The following is a 26,005-nucleotide window of genomic DNA, read 5'->3' as shown; positions in this document are numbered from 1 at the left end:
ATGCATGTGGATATAAATTAAGGGCAGAGTATGATGAATCCATTGTTCACAGGAAGTCCTCCTAGATTTGTCATTGTATTTTGTTGTTTGGTTTCGGTTGTCAGATTGAGCGATGGTGTTATTTGTTTGTTTCTTATATTGTTTGATTTTCTTTCTTGGTCATTACGAATACATGAAATGTGCACAACCCTATCTATAGTTAATTTCATAGTGCCCTCACCTGCACGGAACACTTCGGGCTCCTCTGTCATTTCCTTCCCAAAAAATTTCGGGTAGGAAATTTCAGAAACTGAAGAGATATAGATCGGCATTTGTCTGTGTCAGAAACAGTGAAACGGTTACAAAATTAACTTGCATACTTATCTCTTCTCTCCATTATCCCACAAATTAACTTGCATACTTATCTCTTCAATTAACTCCATTATCCCCTATATATATATATATATATATATATATATATATATATATATATATATAAAAGACGTTTGGGACCTTCAACTGTCGTGCAAAAGTAATGAAAGTTTTTTGTCGTTTCGCTACTTTTTTTGTTTTTTTTTTTCTTTTTGGGAGGAGGGGATGTTTGGTTGTAATGACTGCCAGTTGAATAATGATTGAAGGTGAATGCTGCCCTGAGCGCATGTGAAAGGATTACTGTAAAAAACATACTTGAAAGAACTGCTGTTTGCTTGGAACTGACCTTTAATTTCTACTTGTTTGAAAAATCAATTTCTCAAGAAACATCCACAATCATTTTAGTTATCGTAGACGACGAAACGATAGAAATGCCGGGGAGGGCTGTCCTTCCCCCAAGACGCGAGAGATTACAGAGGCAATCCTCTTGAGGGATGTTTGTATTGGATGATCAGACTCCATAGTTATAGGTCTGCTTAAGACTATATAGATGGTTGTCATAGATATTGCATAGGAATTACTCCATGAAAGAAAAAAAACATGACAATTATTAATTGATACTCTTAGTTGCTGGCTAGCTAGCCAGCTGCAGTACATACGTACACATGTATACTTCCGATGGGTAATCATGAGAGAGTTCCATCGGCGGTTGGGAGGTCCTGCTGGATTCTATTGCTTTGGCAGGCCTCGGAAGTTCGTTGTGGAGATGGAGAGGCAGGGAGACAGCTGCGGCGGCAAGTGGGGCAGGAGGCGTGGGAGGAGAACCACTTCTCGATGCACTGCGCGTGGAACCCATGCGTACACCTTCCCAGCACCCGAATTCCCTCTCCCTCCATGAACTCCGACAAGCAAATGGCACACTCGGCCTCAGTCCCAGCCAGCTTCATCCCAGCTGAGAACACCAGCGTGGGAGCTGCCGCCAATGGATCATCAGCTGCATCTTTCTCGAGGGTGCTCTTCCGCTGATGATGAAGTTGTTGCTGTTGTTGTTGCTGCTGCTGGTTTTGAGGAAGGTTGTCTTGTGGTGGGTGACGGCCACCGCGTAGGAAGCAGCGGATGGCGGCATTAAGAACCAGAGCGCATATGAGTGCGCAGAGGAGGACGATGAAGATCACAGCCGCGTTTGCTTCAAAATCTCCTGAGTTGGAGTAGGGTTGCCACCTGCAGGCATGTGGCTCACATCTTGATGTTGTTGTTGGGGCGGCGAGTGGTGGGGATAGGTGTATTTCATGTGGAGCTAGTGTTGCTGGGTCTGGTACTGGTCGCATTTGGTTCTGCCTTTCGAGTACGCCTGACGGCTAACTGAGAAAAAAGGGGAATGTTTATGGCTTTTCTGGTTTTTGGTTTTTGAGGTGAGGTACTTATGCTCAGAGAGAGAGAGAGAGAGGGAGAGAGAGTGAGAGAGAGATTGCGTAGGATTAGAGACTGGCATAATTTATATGCGCACCAGGCATCAAGATATGCATGCGTACGCTTGAGGAGATTACCATTTTACTCTTTGAATTTTTGCAAAAAGAAGTGTGATGTCTTTTTTTTATGATAAAGGACGACCTGTAATATCGGGACATAATTACCAAATTAAAAAACTTTTCTTATGTTGGAATGGGGCCTGCAATCACTTCTTTCTTTTTCCCTCTACATTCTTCTTAACTACACGTACTAGAGGAGGCATTTCTTGATGTTCAACCAATTCTGAGGAAAAGGCATCTTACGATTTTCAGACTCTCTTGTTTTTAAGAATGCTCCACCAAAAGTTTTTCTTCACAAGAATCAATAACAATCTACTTTCCCCTTCATTATTTTCTAGTTCTAATTCATTTTAGTAATCATTTTCCTTGTAAAGGTTGTACAAATACTAATAGTGTTCCCTGTTTCACCTTTTCTCTTATCTTTTCGATTCCCTATTTCTACACCCATCGCTTTTCGTTTGTCCGATTCGGAGTGTGTGACGGTACAAAGTGTAAACTCTAAATTGCTAGTGTCAGCGGGTGTTGATTCATGAATCATAACCACCAGCCAACCACCAAGAAGCGATAATTGAAATCTTGTAATCATAATAATGTGCCCTTGATGGGTGGAATAGATAATTAGCTACACAATTACCGCCTGGTAATCACTGACACAGGGAATCCAACTTTGTTATATGCCTCGTTCTGCTGCAGTAAACCCCAATGGAGAATGAGAAATGAAAAAATCTCAGCTGTGAAAAAAAAATAAAAACAGAAGGCAGATAAAGATAAAGAAAACTGATAAACCAGTGGGCTTCGAAACCATCGGAGCTTGTCGACAAACAGATACGGTGATTATGTTATTGTTGTTCGCATTGGTGGGGGACAGAGAGAGAGAGAGAGAGACCTCAAAGATTTCAGAGACGTAGACACTTCCAAAGCGCCACCTCCATATTTATCTGCTACTATAAGTGTCCATCGAAGGACATCTCATAATCTCGTGGTAGAGAAAAGAGGCCCGCATCAGTAAATGAACGTCAACGTGGCATTCCCACTTGTGCATCATCATCACTTTCATTATTTAACGTTCGCAACACAAAAATAAAAATAGGACATAAAATATAGAATTATATAACAGATAGAAACGAGAAGTTGCCTGCATCACAGGCAACTTAACAGCACCAAATCCAATTATGCATCTTCCAATACCAATGTCAAATCTACTTCAAAGCTGGGGCCTGGTCAGTTGTCACCACGCCCATTTCTCCTAATTAATGTGTGTTGGTAGACGCTGCTTTCCGCACTATACATGCCATCATCAACTTTCCTACCTTGAAGTGAGATACTTTTTCGATGGAGTTTATCTGCTCGGGCGGGCAAGTTAACTGTGATGGTTAAAGTTAACGCACGTATTAAATTCATAAATTGTCAAACAAAAATCAGTTCATTGACTTCGTTATTACCATATATACAAATTTCTGACAAAATCTTATGAAGGTAGATAATACTCTGTCTTTGATGTAAGTGATTCCGATCTATTACCAAGGTATTTGTTGATTGAATTAATAAGATCTCTTGGTGTTGAACGAAATACTTGAGATTGAATTAGGATAGAGGAGATCATTTCTTAACTGTTATATTTAGTCTTCAAAAGAGTCATCTTTGCTGCGAGCATTGGTCATATTAGTTCTGGTACTCTTAGTTTACTTGGTACATTTGGCAGCTGATTAGCCATTAAGATTAATAAGGGTGCGAACACCTGTTCACAACATTGTTTATTCCGTCGCTACAACTAATTATATTGGCAACTTTCCCACCAATTTATAATTCATGTTGGATTTACCTTTAGACAACGACAAAGATCCTCCTTGGTAGTTTTGTACTTCCTTTGGTTTGATAGGCCTCTCTTTAGTTTTTTTTTTTTTTTTTTTTTTTTTTTTTTTTTTTTCGAGTTGTATTTGGTTTATGGTTGTAGGCTTTTCTGTTCTTTCGTACTCTCTCATCTATTTAAAAAATACTTTTTAAAAGCATATCAGAGCATTCTTAGTAGCCTTACCAAAATAATTTTTTAACTATTTTAGTGAGCTAATTTGATGAAAACACTAAAAAACCACTACTAGCAGCCTCACCACTTTAACCAAAAAGTTTTGGTGGGTGAAAATACTCACCAATTTTGATGAGTAATATTCACTCATCAACTCTCTCATCAATTTTGTTTCTTCTTTCTCTCTCACAATATCAGCACACTTTTTACCTTTTTTTCTCACATTTTCTTCTCTCATCTCCCATCTCTCACACACGATGATGTCCTTATTTCATGGACATGAAGGTTTATTTGTCTCTGACATAAACTTTGTGGTTATTTCATTTATTTATTTTTTTCTTTCTTTCTTGAATTTAGTTAAGAAGCAAATGAAAACTTTTGTAAATTTTTTTATCAATGATCTAATCTCAAGATGAAGGTGTATGTAATTCAAAAAAAAAAAAGATGAAGGTATATGGTAGCTTGTTATATAAAAAGATTAAATTGAAAAAAAAATATAGAAATCTGAAAATATGTATATATATAATTTAAATGGAATATTGACAGTGAATAGTTAAAATGGTGAGGCTGCTGAAATTTTTTTAAAAAAGTAGCTCACCAGAATAGAGAAAAGTGATTTTTAATTACTTTGGTGAGTAAAATTTGATGAGACTACTAAGAATGCTAGGTTGTTCTGTTGATTTAATAAATTCAAATATGTGCAATTTTGTAGACTTCCATACATGAGTAATTCTAGATTGCATATTCATGTTTTTTTTTTTTGTCTCTTTAAAAATGATATGTATTGTAAAATTATCATTTGATTTATGATAAGTCACTATATATTAAATTTTGATTGGAAGGTGATTTTACAAGCCACATTATTTTTATAAAGACGCATGTAAGAAACGTATGAATATAACGTATAGAATTACTCATTTTACACAAATTCAATAATGTGCAAAATATTTCGAAAAAACAGTCTGATTTTTGTTGCAATTCGAATATCAGTAGATCTTCTTAGGCAAAATCCAGCCCAGGAATAATAGTAAAAAAAAAAAAAAGCTACAAAAAAAGCCCCCAAACTACTGGCTGTTTTTAAAGTGGCCCATGAACTACAAAGTGTAGCACTATGATCCCCAAACTATCAAATATTGCAAAAAATACTCATTTTATTGAAATATTTCTAGAATACCATGCCACGTGTCATATATTTGATTAAAAAAATAATAAAATTAAAAAATTAAAGAAAAATTATATATATATATATATATAAGGTTTGAAAAAAAAAATTGAGAGCCATCCCATGGTCCTTAAGAGTAGTTCAGCCACCGCCAAAGGTCAAACCCTAAACTTTATTTATTTATTGTTTTTTTTTTTTTTTTTTTGGTCTTGTGGGAGTAGCTCCCAGGCCAAATGGGATGACTTGGCCCTTAAGGGTGCTTTCGGCCACCTCTTATTTTGCTCTTTGGGGGTGATTGAACCACCTCCAAGGGCCATGAGCCACCCCTTTAGTCAAAATGGGAGTAGCCGGCAATCTTTATTGGCTAAAATGAGGGTGGGCCTGGGTGGCATTGGCTATTTTTTTTTAAAAAAAATATATATTTTAAATATTTCTTTAATTTTAAAATTGTTTTAATTTGAATATATGACACATGACAAGGGTATTATAAGAATATTTTTTAAAAATTGATTTTTTTTAACACTCTTTGGTAGTTTGGAGATCATAGTGCTAAACTTTATAATAAAGAGATTACTTTAAAAACTTTAAGGATAATTGCACCATTGGTCTCTAGATTGACCTAAATTATGAATCACTCTCTATGGTACTATAATTACAAATCACCTATCGAACCCGTTTTCTGTCTATCAAGTAAACAAAGTTCATTAGTAGATTACAATACAAATGATATTTAGAGGTTGTCTCACTATTTATATAACGTGGCAAACTAACGGATTCTGTTATATTTGTGGATGAAAAACAGGTTTAAGGAGTGATTCGTAATCATAATTTACTACAAAGACCCTTCATGAACTTTTTATATCACAAGAAATGATTCGTAATTTAGGCCAATCCCAAAACCTTAAAAATGGCGTAGTTTGAGAGGCTTTTTTGGTTATTTAAATATTTTTAAAGAAAACCTCGGATGTTTTAACCAAATAGACAAAAGGCAAGCGGGCGCCTCCTTCTTCTGAGAGAGCAAACAGTATTCACCATACAGTAGTTCGTAGTTTCTACCGTTGAGGACCGCGCTCTCTTACTATGCATTGTTGTTGTAGTAGCAGTAGCGGTTAAGGCTTTTCCGGATCGCTGGATTGTTTTTGCTCCGGTAGCGGATGGCGTCATCGTCATCATCATCGGCGGCAGTTAGGTCATGGAGGACAGCGTTTCTGACGCTGAGAGACGAAACCCTAGCAAGTGGAGCCGGCGCCACGCCCTCCTCTTCCATTCCCCAACTCCTTCAGCATCTCGTCTTCTCCCATTCTCACTCTCTCGTCTCTGCCGCCCCGCATGTTCCTCCTCACGAGGTTCGCTTTTTCCCTCTCCCAGTTGTGTATGGCAATGATAAAAAGATATTCACATTGAACGTGGATTTCCATTTGTATTTCTATGAATATGAATGTATGATTTCGCTCGCTACTGGAATAGGTTACCTCCGACATCTTGTTTATGCTGGAATTGGTTTCCTCTAATTGTCACGGCCCGCAAGATATGACCGCGACATTTTCTCACACATCAAACTTGGTATTTGCTCGGCGCTTTACTTTTGGTTCTCTGTTCTTCGGTATTGATTCTTGCCCTGATTTATTCTTCGTTGCGTTTGCCGCAGATTCATGATGTATGTCGTCGTGTTTCCTATGAGATTAGCTCATCTTCGTGGTCTCTCATACTTGACTCTTTTGCAAATATGCTTGAATATCTTCTTAACAAAGCTGATTCTTTAGCCAATGCTGCTAGAATTACTTCCATGGTGGACTGCTTAGAGACCATAAGGTTAGTTTTCGAACATGTTCTACGAGTTGCCCCTTCTCATTTTGGCCCAGTTCATTTTTATGGGATGATAGTGCTATTACTATATCTGCAAAGTTATAAAATGGCATCGGGGTTTCTTTTATTTTCAAGCTTCACTTGGTTATGACTTCCTTTTCCGTCTTTCTATGATTCACTTAGCTATGGCCTCAGGCGCATTGCAGCATTATACCACAGAAAATGTATTCTTACAACCATGCTCTAACTTCCCTTTTTCCCACCTCAGACGGCTTACCAGTGTCTGTCACAGAAAATGTTCACCACCTGAAGATATCCAGCTAGTGAAATTCCTTCTCCGCATTATTGTGAGCTCTCACTCAGAGTTAATTTGCTCATCTCATTCGATCAGAAACCAAAAGTGTGCTGCTGAAATGGGAAAGAGAGTACCCAGATACTGCAGTTTATGGGAAGTCCAGACTGTCGCTTTTTCTATGCTTGGTGAAACTGTCTCGAGAGATGGGACATCCATTCCGGTTGATGTTTGGAAATCAATGATTGAGGTGGGCATACCTTTCTTTTCCTATATGGTGATGTCTATCTATATACATGCTTAGGTTGGTCTATTTTCAATAGGTTCTTAGGAAAGTGGTGGATTTCTTGGCATCTAAGAGCTTGCTTGTGGAAGACAATGCTATGTCCAGGTATTCCTCCTCTTTTCTATAACTTAATCCAAAGAAAAGAAAAACAAAAAAGCTCCTTCAGATTGTTTGTTTTGATGTATTTGTTTGAATCTTCTTGTCGTCCTCATGACTGGTGGTACTTTTGCTTTGCAGGTTTTATGCATCTCTCCTGCATTGTCTGCATTTGGTTCTTATGGATCCTAAATGTTCCCTTTCTGACCATGTAAGTCAACTTCTTTGTGTTTTTGGACTTTAGATCGATTGATGAATTTATCTCCAGCCATTGTCTTTTAGAATCTCTAACTTTGTGATGTTTTCTGCAGGTAACAGGTTTTGTAGTGGCATTACGAATGTTTTTTACCTATGGCCTTAGTAGTAGAACACAACTTACATATCCAGCTGTTGGTCACCAGGAGAAGGAACTCCATACAGTGAGTACGTCAAGTTTGGAAGAACCTAATAGAGTAGATCATAGTCCATATAGGCCTCCACACTTGCGCAAAATGGAAACTTCAAATATGAAGGAGAAGAAAGCTCAGAATCCTCAAAGTTTCTCAGATCATGAATCTTCTACGGTTTATTTCACATCATCAGATTCTGATTACAGTGACAGTGATGTATTGGTTAAAGACAGTGACACTGTTCAGAACTCTAAGGTCAGAGTAGCTGCCATTGTTTGCATTCAGGTAAGCTCACTACACCATTTTTTCTTGTTCTCATTCATCCTTTTTTTTTGGCTATGTTTTTAAAGATCAAATTGGAATAGTAGCATACAGAACTGATAGCCCTCCCTTACCCCAATATCCTCCCTCCTCTTTTAGGTTGAACCCTATATCTCCCCCATTTGGAGGAGCAGAGGTACCACTTGACAACAAGTATAATATCCTATATCTAGATGTGTTACTAAGCTGTTAGATTCACTAAGTATTATACTTATTGGTGAACGTCTGTTAAGGAGACCATCGCTCCTGGAATAGCACTTATGGGTTTTTCCTATGTAATATATTCTTGGTTTCAGTGAATAGGTTTTATACAAAAATCTCTAGCTGCCATGCACAGGTGTGCAGGTTTGAGTCTTTAGTGCATCCTCTTCTTGTGAAAATGCTTAACATGTGGACTTTTCATGGCAACCCTCCTTTGGCCCCTCATTCTAAACAGCATGTGTCAGTTTTCTTTCTTAGTTTAGCACTTTTCCGTTTACTTTTAGGGTAAATGACGCTTTCCTCCAATAAATTTACCACACTAGTGTCCATTGACAAACATCCTAATTTTATGTTTGTTTAAGAGATATAAAAATTTTCTATCTCTTATGTTGAAAATCAATATAAAAGAGGTATTTGAGAATGGGATTGATGAGTTTTTCTTTTTTCTTTTTAAATGTTTAAGACTCTTTTCACATAAAGGGAAATTTAGAATATGGTTTTCTGCCAATTTAATAGCTGATTTAGACGAAGGGGGTAAACTAACACCAAAACTTCAAAATAGGGTCTAAGTTGCACTAAGTTAAACTTTGTGAGTTTAAGTGATATAAGTGGTGGTAGTTTGTGGGAGGGAAGTGTCAGTTACCCTGATTTTTATTTGTTACTCAATTTTTAGATGTCCCTTTTGCATGTTTGCTACCTTTGGCATTGTTAATAAATTACTGCCTATCACAAAAGAGAAAAGTTGTGCTTTGCTTGTTAGCTTAGCCCCTTGCACAGTTCCATTATCATTACCTCTAGTAAACAATATTTTGGTAACTTTTTTCAATGCTTACTTTTACTGTTTTCCTTTTAAATTTGGTGGGTAGGATCTCTGTCAAGCTGATTACAAATCATTTACTACCCAGTGGACTCTGCTTTTTCCAACCAGTGATGTTCTACAACCTAGGTGAAGCATTAGTCGTACTTTGTCCTGTTTTTGTTATATTTTTTCTTTTTTCTTCTATCCCTAAATTTCTCAACCTTCCACTTATTTTGTTGTTTCTTTCTTATATACAGGAAGTTTGAAGCAACTTTAATGACATGTTTGTTATATGATCCTTATTTAAAGGTACTGGTTTTTTTTTTTTTTTTTTTTTTTCGTTTATGTGTAATTGTCTCTTTTTTTTTTGGTTATTTAATTAAAACTAGGCCCCCGTTAGTATCTAAATTCCTTTGTAAATTTTGATATATGACACATAAAACTTCTTTTAATCTGCTACAGTTTTGGTACATCTTTTGTCACTCATATGATGATTTTGCTTTGGTGTTTTTCCTAGCTAACAGGCTAATACATGCTGTTTTGTGTTGCCCAGGCTCGAATTGCATCTGCCTCAGCTCTGGAAGTCATGTTGGATGGGCCTTCTTCCATTTTTCTGCAGGTTGCTGAATACAAAGGATCTTCTAAGTTTGGATCTTTTATGGCACTTTCAAGTTCTCTTGGACAAATACTAATGCAACTACATACAGGTATTGAAATATGCTAGAATATTAATTAAATGATTAAATTCACTTTTTTTTTTTGATAAGTAAGTAGAGTATTTTATAAAAAGCGTAAAGGTGCCCCTAAGCATACATGAAGTATACAAAAGGACACCAAAATAGGAAAGAGAGGGGAAGTGGTCCTGAAATCGAACCCTGACTCCAAAATTTACTTCTTATTTCAGTTATATATTCTACACGTTATTCCTCATTTATTGAGAGAGAGTTTTAGAATATTAATTAAATGATTAATGTCATCATTTCCTATCAACTTATGCTTTGGCCATCTGGTAATTTTACAAAATACATTGCTGTACTCTTCATTTAGGTTGGTGCAAATTGTGCTTTCTTTTGTTGCCTTCTTTCTATGCTTCAAAATTATTTATTTACTGTTTACATGCTTGAGTATTACAACTGTTCCATATCTATCTTGTGTAGGGATTCTGTTCTTAGTCCAGCGTGAAACTCATGGTAGATTGCTGGCATCCTTATTCAAGATTCTCATGCTATTAGTATCGTCCACACCGTATGAATCTTCTTCTCTTAGTGATCTTATATTCTTTAAACCTTTCTCTTTTACTCTACTTGATAATCTGCTTTACTACTACTTATTGCTTCCCATGTTGTCCTTTTGGAACCCTATCGAATCATTTACCAGCTTTGCCAAGGCCCCTAGAGGAAACTTCTTCCTTGTTTTTGGATCTCCCATCTATTTTCTTGATAATATTTGAAGAAATAGATATAAATAATTTTGTTATATATTAGCTTCTCACGAGAGACGAGATGATGGCTAGCATGTGAGGTAAGTGTTGGGGTGTGAGGTTTGTTTCTTAGGTGTGTTAACGGAATTTTGTTTGTTTAAGTATTCACGTGATTCAAGAGATGGGATACTTAGGATATTTCTATGTGGAAGCAAAATCGTTTGAGTTTTGTTTAGAGATTGGTTTTGTTGGTGTCCGGTTAGCAAAGAGAAGTGGAGGAGTGTTCCGAGCGGTGGTCGGGGCGGGCCGAGTGTGTTTTGCTGATGAAATCATTGGTGGCGTTGGGGTGAGTGCTTCTGGACAGGTTTTACAGTGACCCTTTGTGCTAGGGTGAGTGCTTCTGGATCCTAATGGTGACCTAGGTTTTGGGTTGGGTTAGTTTCTCGTCTGTTAGTTCTGGGAAGCTTGCGTCACTTTGGAGGCGTGGGTTATGGACAATATGCAAGTTTCTAATGGTGTTATTTAGTGGAATGTATCTTTTTTTTTTATGAGTTGTACATGATTGAGAGGTAGATGTGGTGCTTGCATTTTTTAGGTTGTATTCTCTTAGACGGAGACAAGGTGGTGAGGATTGTATTTGGTAGGTTCCTTCAAAGAAGAAGTTTGGGGTGTGGTTGTTTTTTCACGAGTTATCTACTTCGGGGGGTTCTTCTTTTCCTTCGAGGAGTATTTGGAAAGTTAAAGTACCTTTGAAAGTAAGTTTTTATTTATTTATTTATTTTGTGTGGACGGCGACTCTTGGTAAGATTTTGACTTTGGATAATTGGAGAAAGATGAGTAATAGTGGTGGAATGGGTGGGTTGCATGTGTAAGAGGAGCGGACAATCTACAGATCATCTTCTTCTTCATTTCGAAGTGGCAAGAGACTTATGTAGTGAGATCTTTACCCTCATCGGAGTCCAATGGGCTATGCTTGAAAAGGTGATGGAGCTGTTAGATTGTTGGCAAGGTCAAGGAGGGTTGTTGTTCAGTTCTAGCTGTGTGGAGGATAGCCCCGTTGTACTTAATGTGGACCATATGGAGAGAGCGGAATGCAATAAGTTTTGAAGATCATGAGAAGTTGAAGGAAGAGCTCAAGATCATTTTGGTTAAATCACTCTTTAAATGGACAGGAGCATATAATATTTCTTATTTTTCAACTTTTCTAAATTTGTGGATTTTTGTTCTTTTAGCCTTTAGTGGGGACTATCTTTGTAAACATCCTGTGTACTAGGGTTGCGCCACTTTTCTCTTTTCAATGAAATGAATTACTTCTATACAAAAAAAGTTGTCACCTACCTGTCAGACTGGGATAACCTTGTGCAGCTTGGGCGTGTGTATAGATGATCCATGTCCTCTTAATATAAATTACCCAACAATGTTTGTATACACACCTAAAGTTGTTAACTATCTTATACAAGTAATAAATTAATAATACATGATGCTATGATATATCACAAACAATTTTTTTGTGCCAGCCCGCCGACGAAACCGGAATATTACTTGATCCGTGTGGAAGGGGCGCTTTACACGGATCCAAGGTTTACCTGATAGGGGCGGGTACACAAAGTGGCCCTGACTTGGAGGGGTTTCTCGTCATAAAAAAAATGATATATTACAAAGATTAGGACACTATTACTTTTTTGTTCTAGTAATTTGAAATGAGAAGTACTATACTTACCAAATTTTTTTTCCCAAAAGTTGATACTCAAATAACGTGTCAATCATAGATGAGATCTACTATTTTGAAAAATGCGTCACCATCTCATGAGAGATGGTGATACATTATTTGGGAACCACTTTTGGAGATGAAAATTTGGGAAGTAGAGCATTTCCCATTTGAAATATAGGTTAGGGTAGGATTAGGACCTAATTAGTTGATTAATTATACCATAAGTGGGCCTAGTGACAAATTTGAGCATATGATATCAATTCTTTTTTTGAGTAGTAAACGAGCATTGGTAAGTGCTGGTTATCATGTTGATAGCGTGCAATGGACTGATTCAGAGTTTCTACACATTTAGACTCTGATGCTGAATGTTCCAGCCTTTCAGTACGATCATACTTTGAATGCTTTCTTCTATTTGAGAAAATGTGTTTAGTCACAATATTGTTTGTATTCATGATCACTCTTCAGATATTCAAGAATGCCTGGAGATTTGTTGCCAACAGTTATCACATCTCTACAAACAAGGATTAATGAAGGGTTTTCATTCAGAAATGATCAGAGTGGTCTTCTGGTTAGTCTCCTGATATGTGTTATGTGGAAATATATATGAATCCCCCCTCTCCCTTACTCTTTCTGCAATGTTTTATTATATTTCTACCTCCTTTAACAGGCTGCTGCTGTTAGTTGCTTGACAGCAGCTCTTTCTACTTCACCTTCCATACAAGTCAAACAAATGCTTTTTGAAGAAATATCTACAGGTTTGCTCAATCCCCTTTTTTTGTGTGGAAATATCTACACGTTTCCCCCTTTTTTTTTAAATTTTTTATTTGAAGTTTTTTTTATTTGAAGTTTTTTAAATTTAAATTTTATTATTTTTAAATTGAATATATGACACGTGGCACGGGTATTATAGAAATATTTCGACAAAAGGGGTCTTTTTGGCACTCTTTAGTAGTTTGGGGGGGTCATAGTGCTACACTTTTCAGGGGACTACTTTAAAAATGGCTGTTAGTTTGGAGGGCTTTTTTATAATTAACCCTAAAAAATGAATTCCAAAAAATCCAACATAGCTGATGACTGTTTGGGATCTCCTGATCTTTCACATGGAAACCAAACAACATTAAAATCACCCCCAATACACCACCATTTCCTTCTTCTGTGCGTGGAACATAATCCTACTTACCTATATAAATAAAAAACATATTCCAACGCAGTTTGATTATATTTTTACCTATTTCATTTCAACAGGGAGATCCAGGCAGGTTTACCGTCAACTTCATTGTTAGGGACAGTAGAGTTGTTTAGTATGCACTTAGAAAATCATGGAATTATGTACTTTTGTTTCCCTTGTCTCAATCATCTTCAATTAACATCATGCTTCAAACTTTCATCTGGTTCATCCTTTGTGGATACCCCATGGCCATTGACTTGAGACACAACTTGGCTTTGATCTCACACAATCTGGACAACCCTTGCCAAGATCTGCAATTCGTTGCTACTGATAGTTCATTCTCATGTGAACCCCCTGATTCAAGCCATAATTGGTTGTTAGCAGATCTGAATTCATTGTCTTGGGGCCCTTTAGCATTTAGATTGCATTAAATCAGCAAGCAATCACAATTAATTCTTTTTGAGATAAGTTTCCCATGACTCGATGCTGAATCTTTACCAAGAACAAGATTCTCAGTGTCTTAAGGTTTCTTGATAAGTGTAACCCAATGCCTCTCCTAAGACTTTCCTTTCAACTTCATCAGTCTGTCAAGGCTTAGGTGATGAATCACCAGGTTCAATCAATGATTTATTTTGATGAATAATAGTAAGGTTCAATCAATGATAAAATATGCATTTATTTTTTTTGTTGGCTTGGTTGGAATCACTTGGTTTTTCTTCCCTATGATGCTCAGAAAGCTTTCTTTCAAATTCAACCTGCCATCACTTGATTTATTTTTATAGCATAACTCTTAAAGGTGCTCATGGATGTGGTTACTAGTAGCCTGAAATAAATTGTTACGACCACCTATAACCCAACAAAGACATTGTACACAGTGGATGCTGAACATCTACCATGCCTTTTGAGTTCAGAACTTACACATTGAGAATTGTGTGTGGGAACTTCACAAACAAAACCAGAAGAGAGCCTATCAAACAGTAGTTAACAGTCCTTATCAAACTTCTGTTTTTGTTCATTACTGACTACCATTATTAATTGACTTTAGTATCAGGCCAAGAAACTGGCAAGTATAGATTGCTTCTCTCATTGCCACTGCCTATTTTCTTTAGGCTGGATTTTTTATTTGCACCCCAAACTTATTATTAATTTTAGAAATTTCATTCATTCCTTTGATATTTTCCTTGTTGATTACATTGGATTTCATTTGATGCCTTTTTCCAGGCTTCCTTGAGGATGAAAAGAAGTCAGGTGTTCTTCTTACATTATTTCAACATGCAGAACAACTAACCAGCCCAAATGTATGCTTTGAGGCTCTCCAGGTAATATTTTAAGAAAGCTAATATTGTTTCATTTGTGATGGTTGGCTTCTAACAATTATAATTAATAGCGGGATTAGTAATTCTTGTCTGTCCGTCTGCTGTTCTTGCCATTTTCTTCTTATTGGTTGCAGGCACTGAAAACTGTGTCACACAATTACCCAAATATAGTGTTTGCATGTTGGAGACAAGTTTCCACCATTGTTTATGGCTTCTTGATGGTACCAACTCCTGAAGTTTACGCAAGGCCATGGAAGGGACATACTGGAGACACTGTTGGGTTTATTGGGGATAAAGTTATTACAGCCGCTGTCAAGGTAGAATGTCTTCCCCATGTCTGGTTCTCCCCCCCACCACCACACACACACAACTCGCACACCCAAAAATACAAAAGATTAAAAAAAAAAAAAATCCTTATTTGTTGGTTTGTGGTGAAATCTATTTGTCTGGCAAAGGAAAAGGGGCAGATTAAACTCATTTAGATTCAAACATTCTCTCCTATGGTTTCTACTGATTGTGCTATATTCTGAAATCAAGCACGACCTTAAATGATGTGCACTGATTGTACCATATGGTTTTTTTGTTTTTGTTTTTTTTTTTTTTGGTTAACTTCTCGGACACTAGCTTTCAGTGAACTCTTCATTAGGAGGATTTACACATATATATAAGATATAGGCATGTTTTTGGTGTTTTATACTTTTTCATGATGTCTATATCTTCTGAATTTATTTCACTATTGAAATTCTGTCCAAGGGACTTTGATGTAAGAACTTTGGCTTGAATGTTAATTTCTCAGTATTTAAAGTTTTAGAGGGTATAAGGACAGATAGAATAGAACCTCGAGTTTTATTTTTTGTGACAGGACTACCTTCTTGTTGTTTTGCTTACTCTGTTCATCCTGTCATAGTTTTTTATGTTAAAATTTTCAGGTTTTGGATGAATGTCTTCGTGCACTATCTGGATTTAAAGGAACTGAGGATCTTTTGGATGATAAAGTTACCCCATTTACTTCTGAGTGCATAAGGATAAAGAAAATTTCATCAGCCCCATCTTATGAACTAGATAGCACAGAACTTACCAAAAGTGAAGCCAAAGCATACCCGTCAGGAATTGAGCAGTGGTGTGAGGCAATTGAGAAGCATATGCCTCTAATTTTATGCCATACTTCTGCAATGGTTGGTTAGGTTTTTGTCTCTTCATTCTTTTTGAACAAGTGTCATTAACATATTTGGTTTTGTTGGAATTCTCATCTTGTTTGCTTTGAGTTTCTATGTTTATCAAAATGATATCTCTTCTGTATTTGTCATATTATTCGCATAGACAGAAAATTGAGTTTTCTTACAGTTTTAGATTTCTGTATCGCAGGCATTTTTAGAAGCAATCTCGTCTTGATGATGACAGTGAAAGTTTATAATGCATCCACTTTAATTTTCAGTAAGCTGTTCGTCTGGATTGAGTCCATTTGGCCGTGCGATTTTACTGGCCAAAAGTGCATTTTTAAAGAAATCGCTGAAAGTATCCCGTCTAGGAGTGCGTTTGAAAAAAAATTGCAGTTTGAAAACGTGGAAAAGTACACGTTTTCAAATCGCAAGTAAGGGGATACGTTTTTAAAATAGGTCCAAATATGACAATGGTTATTGAATATTATCTGGAATAACTAGTTAGATCTGATATTGACTGGAATACCTGGTGAATAATAAGCACTGCATGTCAATTGTGCTGTATCTGTTTGCTAACATCATACGTTTAAGCTCTGGAGGACAAAGGCCCTATGACTTATATGTAGGTTCTCCCTTTTTGGTTTAATCAATGTAGAATTTCAGAATATATTGGCTTTCAAGCTTGCTCATCTAGTGAGCGTATATTGAATTATATATAGGATTTACAAGGTAGTATAGTTTACACGATAAGCCTTAGCTTCTAGTATTCTACTCTAATACAAACTCTTAGATAGAAATCTAATTACAAGTAAATCTCCTCTAAACAACCTTATCCTTATCAACCGGTTGGGTTATCAACACTCACTAGGAGGTTTGATCAACCGGGAGTCTATCAGCACACTCACTAGGAATCTTAAGAGATTGAATCACACCAGGAGTATGCTGTGCGCTAATATCCTTCCTCAAGTTCAGTGGGAGTGAACGAACGTTGAGCTTGAAGCAAAGGAGTTACAAGAGGCTTGGTGAGCACATCCGCAATCTGATCAGAACTTGGAACAAAGTGAATTTCTAAGAACTTTGAAGCAACTAACTCTCGAACGAAATGAAAATCAATGGCCACATGTTTCGTCCTTGCGTGGAACACGGGATTGACCGATAAGTAAGTGGCTCCAATGTTGTCATACCAAAGTTTTGGTGGATTAGGCTGTGGAACGCCAAGTTCTTGGAGAAGAGAACAAAGCCAAAGTAATTCGGTGGCATTATTGGCAACAGACTTGTATTCAGCCTTTGTGGAAGTCCTGGACACGGTTGGCTGCTTTCTAGAGCTCCAAGAAATCAAGTTGTTGCTAAGGAAAACATAGTAGGCTTCTGTAGAGCGCCTGTCATCAGGGCATCCTGCCCAATCAACATCTGAATAAGCTTGAATAGAGGTGGAAGAATTCTTGTGCAGCAACAGGTCGTGAGTGATGGAATGCTTGAGATATCGAAGAATTCGCTTGACTGCTTGCCAATGAAGCTTTGTTGGGCGATGCATGAATTGACAAACACGATTGACAGCAAACGCTAAGTCTGGACGCGTGAGAGATAAGTATTGCAGAGAACCAACCGTGCTGCGATATAAAGATGGGTCTTCCATAGGGTCACCTGTGAATGCAAACAAGGTTGAGGAAGAAGACATTGGAGAGTTAACCGGGTTTGCATCTGCCATATTGGTTTTGTTTAGGAAGTCCCTAATGTACTTCTGTTGGGAGAGAAGACCATCCTTCACAGGTATAACCTCAATTCCAAGAAAATAGTGTAATGATCCCAAGTCTTTAACCACAAAGTCAGTGCCGAGTAGCTGTAAAAGTTCAGTAATAGCAGCAGGAACTGATGAAACAATGATAATATCATCAACATAAATGAGTAAAAACATAGTTATAGCTGTTGTACGATAAATGAACAAAGAGGAATCAGCCTTGGAACCAACAAAACCGAGATGAAGAAGCTTCCCACTGAGTCGAGAAAACCATGCCCGAGGTGCTTGTTTCAGGCCGTAAATGGCCTTTTGCAACTTACACACATGATGAGCATAGGATGAGTGAATGAAACTCGGCGGTTGGGCCATATTGACATCTTTAGTCAAGAGTCCATGTAGAAAGGCATTTTGAATGTCTATTTGCTGCATAGATCAGCCTGCAGAGTAAGCAATGGACAAAACAGTTCAAATTGTTGTTGGTTTGACCACAGGGCTAAAAGTCTCCCCATAATCTATCCCAGCATGTTGATGAAACCCCTTAGCAACAAACCTTGCCTTGTGACGTTCTATAGTACCATCAACTTTTCTCTTTAACTTAAAAACCCATTTGCAGCCAAGTACATTATTGGCTGCCGGGGGGGACAAGAGACCAAGTTTGGTTTTTAAGTAAAACATTAAACTCAACCTGCATGGCAGTCCGCCATTCACTGACCTTGATAGTAGTGGAGAAGCATGTGGGTTCTATAAGTGCTGATTCTGCAAGTAAGGCCCGAGGTAGGAGATATCTAACAGTCCCATCAATGAGCTGTCGAATTATGCGGACATTGTTTTGAGATCTAGTCCGCATAGGGTGAATACGGGGAGAAGTCAGTGCTGATTGAACATCTGGTTATGTAGGAGAGGGACTAGGAGGAGTAGAAGAAAGGGTGGCAGGAGAGGTGGAAGACAAGGAGAGTGGAAGAGAGGAAGGAAAGGAGTTGGGGGAATTAGGAACCGACTCTCGGGTAGGAGAGAGTGGAAGAGAAACAGAAACTGAATTTGAGGAAGAAGTTTTTGTTGGGGAGGATTCTGAATTGGTTTTGTCGTGAGAGAAAGGAAACACTTCTTCATGGAAAATCACATCCCGAGAAACAAAAATTCGACCAGTTTTGGGATGAAAACATTTATAGCCTTTATGGTGAGAGCTATAACCCAAGAACACATGGTTTAGACTGAAGAGAGAATTTGTGAGTTGTACGGTCTAAGATTAGGAAAACAAGCACAACCAAATACCTTTAGAAATTGATAATCAGGAGTTTGAGAGAAAAGTTTTTGAAAGGGAGAAATATTTCTAAGCAAGGGGGTTGGTAACCGATTTATTAAGAAGCAGGAAGTTAAACAAGTTTCATCCCAATATTTCTTTGGAAGAGAGCTATCAGCAAGAAGTGCCAGGGTTGTATCAATGAGATGGTGATGTTTCCGCTCAACACACTGTTACGGTCCTCCGTAACGGGGAATGAACGATGGTAATTTGGATGGGGAAGTGCGTGGGATAGTAGGGTATTCGAGGTACCCTGGGCCTCCTAAGTTAGGATTATTCGAGAAATCCTAAAAAACTCCTAATCAACTACAAGAGCTGAATGATAATATTTTTCTGCTTGATCTTATTCATTCTTTGATACCCCTATTTATAGGGTTACAAGCTAAAAATACGGAGACAATAAATAAATAAATATTACATAAATAATACTAAACCTAATGGGATAATTAATTCCCTTATTTCATTCCTAATAAAAAACCTAACATAATGGGATATAAATCCCTTAATCTTGGGATTCTTGCTTTATGAGCAAGACTCATTATTTTCCTAATTTATTATAAGAATAATACCATACTAATAATCCTATTATTCTCTTAAATAATAATACGACACTTACCTAATTTAAAACCTAATTCTAATTACTCTAGGTACGTAACACTCCAACCTTCTTCAAATGGACCTTGTCCTCAAGGTCCGAATGATTGCTCCAATAGGTGCTGCTGATGTGGCAGTAACACTGGAAAAAAAAAATGGCATAATATTCAAGTGCCACGTGACCCCTTTTCCCCATAGATTCCTTATTTCTCTCAGCAGCAATCTTAAATATAGGGACAGATTAGGCAAAAAATATGGCCCCCTGATTTCACGCTGCCCTCTGTTCCACAAAATCTCATTCCTTCTTTGCCGGCTAAAATTTGTTGCAGTTTTCCTCCAGCCGTATGTCCCGGGCTTGCTTCTCTTCCAGCAAAAAATCCGAAAATCTCGGACTCGATCTTTGTTCTTTCTCCGCAAGGCAAGCTCGAACGGCCTCCTCCGTCCGTGATGCCGAAAATTGCTCGTCTGTCCATAGCTCGCTGGAAGAATTCCATGTTTTGGACGGCAAGGTCTGGGCTGCCGTTCTTCATGCCGGAATCTCCGTCCTTCGCGTCATTACCGTCAGGGGGGCGTCTGGGTGGCCGCCGGCGATCGGAAAAATAGCCCGGAGGAGAAGCCCCCTCCGTCAGTCCTTCACCCATTGTTCCTACTCCTGTTTCGTGCCACCGGCCAGGGGACAACGCTCTGGGCCACAGCCCAGTTTGGGTCAGCTTCCCAAGCCTCCTTGCGGAACGTCGAATTGGCGGAACCTTGAAGCCTCGGACGTTGTCCTTTCTGTCGACTACACAGCTTGGCTTGTATCGTTTCCTTTTCCTTCTTCGGAACCAGTCACAAGCTCGTCTGTTTGCTCCTTTTGCACCCGAAAACTGAGCAACATCCAGAGATGGAGTGTTGCGGCATAGCCTGAGAAAACGGTTATGTGGGTTTGCATCGTGAGCAATGGGTTTTGTTGGATTTTTGGGTGCGAATTTGGGTGGTGATGATTTGATCCGTGGTGATGATTTGATCCGTGGTAGTGAGGTTGTATGGGTGTTGATGGTGTTGCGGATATTGGGCGGTGGAGCGGCTAACAGAAGTGGTGTGGGTTGTGGGTCGTTGTATGGTGGTGGGGCTGTGGTTTTGGGTAGTGATTGTACTGCTGGGTCGATTTGTGGTGGGGCTGTGGGTTTAGGCAGTGGGTGTGCTGGGGGGTTGGTTTTTGGTGTGGCCATGGTTTTGGTGAGTTGTTGTCCGGGTGGGTTAGCCAAGGGTGAGGGGGATGGTGGGGTTTCTTTTGGGCAGGCTGCAGGGAATTGTTGGAGATGAGTGAGGACAGATGTTAGCATCTCATCCATATGTTTTTTGAGCCGTTCTTCTGTTGACTCCAAAGTGCTCAACATGCGATCTAGCTGTTGTTCCATCATGTCGAAACTTGGCTCTGATACCAGATGTTACGGTCCTCCGTAACGGGGAATGAACGATGGTAATTTGGATGGGGAAGTGCGTGGGATAGTAGGGTATTCGAGGTACCCTGGGCCTCCTAAGTTAGGATTATTCGAGAAATCCTAAAAAACTCCTAATCAACTACAAGAGCTGAATGATAATATTTTTCTGCTTGATCTTATTCATTCTTTGATACCCCTATTTATAGGGTTACAAGCTAAAAATACGGAGACAATAAATAAATAAATATTACATAAATAATACTAAACCTAATGGGATAATTAATTCCCTTATTTCATTCCTAATAAAAAACCTAACATAATGGGATATAAATCCCTTAATCTTGGGATTCTTGCTTTATGAGCAAGACTCATTATTTTCCTAATTTATTATAAGAATAATACCATACTAATAATCCTATTATTCTCTTAAATAATAATGCGACACTTACCTAATTTAAAACCTAATTCTAATTACTCTAGGTACGTAACACACACCCTTGTTGTTGATGAGTGTGAGGGCATGACACACAATGATTAATACCAATTGTTTGGAAATATTTGTTGAGATTACGATATTCGCCACCCCAATCAGATTGGACACTTTTAATTTTGGTGTTGAGGAGGCGTTCAACCATAGTTTGAAACTTTAGGAAGACAAGCATGACATCAGATTTAGAGGAGATAGGATACACCCAAGTAAATCTACTAAAAGCATCCACAAATGAAACATAAAAACGATTTCCATTTATTGAAAGATGTGGGGTAGGACCCCAAACATCCAAATAAACTAAGTCCAAAAGATTACAAATAGTAGTAGTAGAACGGGAAAAGGGCAATTGATGACCCTTGGCCTGTGGACAGGCAGTGTAGGGTGCGTGTGCCTTATTTGTTGAAACTGGAAGTTGAAATTTGGAAAGAACAAGGTTGACAATCCGAAGAGCCGGATGGCCCAAACGTTTGTGACAACGATGTGATGTAGTCCTCTCACCAATGAATGCTTGGGATGGAGATGTGGGCACTTTCGAAGGGAAGAGTTGATAGAGACCATTGTTAAGTTGACCTTGGTGGATTGGACGCCTGGTCTTGTAGTCCTTGATGAGAAAATGAGGAGTGAAATTCAAAGAAAACAGAATTTGCAAGAGCAAATTGGTGAACTGAAATGAGATTTTTGCATATAGGAGGGACATGAAGTAATTTCTGCAATAGGAATGGACGATTAGAGAGAGATAAGGAGGCAGAACTAGAATGTAAAATAGGCAAACCTGTACCATTCCCTATGCGAATCTGATCTTGGCCAGTGTACTCATCTGCAGAGAGATTCAGGTTCTGGAAATTTTTTGTCATGTGATGTGTTGCAGCAGTATCCAGGTACCAGTTTTCTTCAGGAGGCAGTGAAGGCGAGGAGTAATAAGCCTGAGCATTTGAGTAAGCCAGAGGAGACGGTGCAGCCAGAGCAGGGTCCGGTCTTTGATAACATCTTGGAGCAGTGTGACCAATCTTGCCACAGTTGGCAGATTGGCCGAGAAGGAGTAGCAGGGTCTTGAGAGAAATAATTACGTCTACCTCGGCTACCGGAAGAGGGTCCTCTGCCTCTATACATGGTGCAACCTCGACCACGATATCCTCTCCCACGATTCATGGGAGCCCGAGTAGAAATATTAGCCATTGGAGGAGAAACCTCAGTGGGGAAAAGATTGTGCTCTATCCTCATCTCGTGAGCAAGTAGATGACCATAAATATCATCTAAAGAAAGAGGATCCAACCGAGTGGTGATGGATGTGACAAAGGGATCATACTCAGATCCGAGGCTAGCAAGAAGGTAGGAGGTGCTTTCAAAGTCATTGAGTTGCTGTCCGGCAGCAGCAAGATTATCACACATGCCTTTAAAGGATTGAAAATACTCCGTGATTGAAGAACTACCTTTCTTGGCTGTGGCAAGGCGATAGTGAATCTGCATAACTCGTGAACGTGCTTGGGAAGCAAACATGGAGACAAGGGTTGTCCAAAGTTGATGAGCAATGGCTGAGCCGACGGCATGAAGTACTAACAGTTTAGTGAGTGTGGAGATCAACACGTTGAGCAGCATCTGGTCACGTTGACACTAGAGAAGGAAGTCGGGATTAGCCATGGTGACAGGGGCACCGGGAGTGGTGCTAGTATTCAAGATGGTCTGGGCTAGAGGTGGAGTTGTACCATCCAGGAAGCCATACTCATCATTGGCTTTAACAAAGGCCAGACTCTGAGTACGCTAGCTAGGAAAGTTGCTGTTAGATAGCTTGATATTCAAGGTATGGTTCATATTTGGGACGGTGAAGAGGATGTTGGATGAAGTAGACTTAGAGGAGGAATCCTGGGAGTTAGACATAATGATGATCGGAAGAAAAAAAAAATTCTGGAGACGTCTATAGTAGCTCTGATACCATATAGAATTTTCGAATATATTGGCTTTCAAGCTTGCTCATCTAGTGAGCGTATATTGAATTATATATAGGATTTACAAGGTAGTATATAGTTTACACGATAAGCCTTAGCTTCTAGTATTCTACTCTAAATACAAACTCTTAGATAGAAATCTAATTACAAGTAAATCTCCTCTAAACAACCTTATCCTTATCAACCGGTTGGGATATCAACACTCACTAGGAGTTTTGATCAACCGGGAGTCTATCAGCACACTCACTAGGATTCTTAAGAGATTGAATCACACTAGGAGTATGCTGTGCGCTCATAATCAAAGTGAAAGTCAATATGAAACCTATTTTACTTTTGTGGTTAGCTTCTTTTAGCATTTCTTACTTACTTCAACATTGTAAAGGAGAAATTGCAATTTGTGATAAAACTGGGCACCCCCACAATTTTTAGCTTTTCATGACTGGTTGGCTTCGTTGGATGCCTTGTATTCATTTTGGAAATTGACAGCAAGATTATGAGGTATAGTATAATGCATAGAAAAATCAGGCGGCAGACTGTTTTCATGGTTTTGATTCATGGACAAAGGTAGCTGAGCAAATTTTTAACAATCATCACTTAAAATTTCTTCAAATATTATTTTACATGTCCTTTTACCTGCTTGTTCATTATATATATATATATATATATATATATATATATATATATATATATATTTATTTATTTCAAATAAGAAGTCTGTTTTCTTCTGATCGTCTATATGGATAATTTGATCTGGGATTAAATACTGTTGGACAAGGGATGAGAGCCGGTGTAGGCCGCAGCTATTATAATGTAGGGGCAGAATTTGTTATTAACAATGCTGAAAAAGTTTCTGGACCAGATGAAATTACAAGTTTTTTTTGTTGTCTGAGAAGTACCAGAAATTGAGATGGTGGTTTCTCTTTGCACACACTCATGGGTGCACATGCACACAAACGTATAATATCTAAATTGTTTTTTTTTTCTCTGGAAGGTGAGAGCTGCATCAGTTACTTGTTTTGCGGGTATAACTTCCTCTGTGTTCTCCTCTCTCATGGAGGAGAAACAAGATTTCATTCTTTCTTCATTAGTAAGTTTTGATGCAACGTGTACTTGAATCTGTGTTTTGCTTTGTGTTATGATGAATGTAGCAGAATGTCTTTGCTAATTAGGTTATAGATTTAATTGCAAAATCATTGTAGATAAATGCTTCCGTATACAAGGAGGTGCCTTCAGTTAGGTCTGCTGCTTGTCGAGCCATTGGTGTCATTTCATGTTTTCCTCAAGTTTCTCAAAGGTGATTATGAAATACTTGGAAATGAAATGGTCTAGTAAAATTCTTATGATTTTTTATCTACTGGTTTTTGTGCAAGAACCATGGCTAGAGACTTTACTAAAAACTCAAACCATATAGTGCAGAGATCCTCGACAAGTTTATCCATGCTGTTGAGATTAATACTCGTGATCCCCTGGTCTCGGTATATTTTTGTTTTTCAAATTTAAATTTCAGATCACACATTTGAAATTTGTTACTATAGAAGGTAAATCTTATTTGAAAGTACTTGTTTCAGGTAAAAATAACAGCCTCTTGGGCATTGGCCAATATATGTGATTCAATCCGTCACTGTATTGATGATTTTCCATCAAAACCATCCAAAGGTGGGCTTGAGGTTACACGAGTACTTTTATGAGTTAAGCCTTTTTTTTTTTTCCTTTGGAGTATTAGTGTATTCCTTTTCTAATGAGTTATTATTATTATTATTTGTTATTGACTCAAATGCAGACTCTTCATTAATTGCGTTATTAACTGAGTGTGCTTTGCGTCTAACAAAGGATGGAGACAAGGTAAATGTTGTTATTTGGTAATTTGTTTCACTCTCTTTTTGGACCCATTGCATTCATGCGTACTTTTGGAAGTAGCAGTTTATACTTTCGTCTCTGTCTGTCTCTATCTCTGTTCTCTCTCTTCCCCCTTTGTGCAAAGCAATAGGTATTTTTATAGTCCTTGACATGTTGCCTCAATATGCACTTTCTAGTTTGTCATGTTATAAAGTCCTCTTTGTGGCTTTATCTCATTCAGCAGTTCAGTCAACTGGATATTTTCTCTATAACTGGTAAACGAATAAATCAATATGGATGAGGACAAGGCAGGATGCAGGAGCCACCTGTCAATCAAGATATTCTCAAAACTTTATATAGCACATTAGCCAATATGACCAACAAAATAGATGCATTTTTTTTTGGAAATCTCTATCATTGTTTTTTTCAGGACCTTGTATTTTTTCTTATAGATGCTTTAGCCATGTATTAGAATACTGGTAGATATTTATACTTCAATGAGTTTTTCCGTGTGATAAATTTAAATTAGTCCAGATGAGTTTGCATATATCTAATACATAAGTATCATACACCTTTTCACATGGCAGTTCCAAAAACAGGAATACAATTCAATTTATTTTATTATCTATGTCACTATTATATGGATTTAG

At 38.1% G+C, this 26,005-nt stretch overlaps 2 protein-coding genes across 3 annotated transcripts in view; one reads left to right on the top strand and one right to left on the bottom strand.

Moving 5' to 3' along the window:
* Nucleotides 1–902: 902 nt before the first annotated feature.
* LOC133854405 (RING-H2 finger protein ATL79-like) lies at nt 903–1,917 on the bottom strand. The gene has a single exon (XM_062290602.1). The coding sequence runs from the start codon at nt 1,677–1,679 to the stop codon at nt 1,038–1,040; it is 642 nt and encodes a 213-aa protein (XP_062146586.1). The 5' UTR covers nt 1,680–1,917; the 3' UTR covers nt 903–1,037.
* A 4,136-nt stretch (nt 1,918–6,053) lies between these two features.
* Nucleotides 6,054–26,005, top strand: part of LOC133854051 (uncharacterized) — a 39,196-nt gene continuing 19,244 nt past the window's right edge. For both annotated transcript variants that reach the window (XM_062290079.1, XM_062290080.1), the window contains exons 1-21: nt 6,054–6,411; nt 6,533–6,628; nt 6,714–6,877; nt 7,140–7,413; nt 7,487–7,554; nt 7,687–7,756; nt 7,857–8,219; nt 9,323–9,402; nt 9,513–9,564; nt 9,809–9,962; nt 10,413–10,500; nt 12,852–12,954; nt 13,054–13,141; nt 14,776–14,873; nt 15,005–15,187; nt 15,800–16,045; nt 24,511–24,606; nt 24,719–24,813; nt 24,931–24,994; nt 25,088–25,175; nt 25,300–25,361. In XM_062290079.1, coding sequence (XP_062146063.1) covers nt 6,220–6,411; nt 6,533–6,628; nt 6,714–6,877; nt 7,140–7,413; nt 7,487–7,554; nt 7,687–7,756; nt 7,857–8,219; nt 9,323–9,402; nt 9,513–9,564; nt 9,809–9,962; nt 10,413–10,500; nt 12,852–12,954; nt 13,054–13,141; nt 14,776–14,873; nt 15,005–15,187; nt 15,800–16,045; nt 24,511–24,606; nt 24,719–24,813; nt 24,931–24,994; nt 25,088–25,175; nt 25,300–25,361 — 2,724 coding nt within the window. In that variant the 5' untranslated portion in view covers nt 6,054–6,219. The remainder of the gene's footprint in view (nt 6,412–6,532; nt 6,629–6,713; nt 6,878–7,139; nt 7,414–7,486; nt 7,555–7,686; nt 7,757–7,856; nt 8,220–9,322; nt 9,403–9,512; nt 9,565–9,808; nt 9,963–10,412; nt 10,501–12,851; nt 12,955–13,053; nt 13,142–14,775; nt 14,874–15,004; nt 15,188–15,799; nt 16,046–24,510; nt 24,607–24,718; nt 24,814–24,930; nt 24,995–25,087; nt 25,176–25,299; nt 25,362–26,005) is intronic.

Source organism: Alnus glutinosa, chromosome 13 (assembly GCF_958979055.1).
Source record: "Alnus glutinosa chromosome 13, dhAlnGlut1.1, whole genome shotgun sequence".
NCBI classification, from domain to species: domain Eukaryota; kingdom Viridiplantae; phylum Streptophyta; class Magnoliopsida; order Fagales; family Betulaceae; genus Alnus; species Alnus glutinosa.
This window is presented reverse-complemented; position numbering and strand designations above follow the sequence as displayed.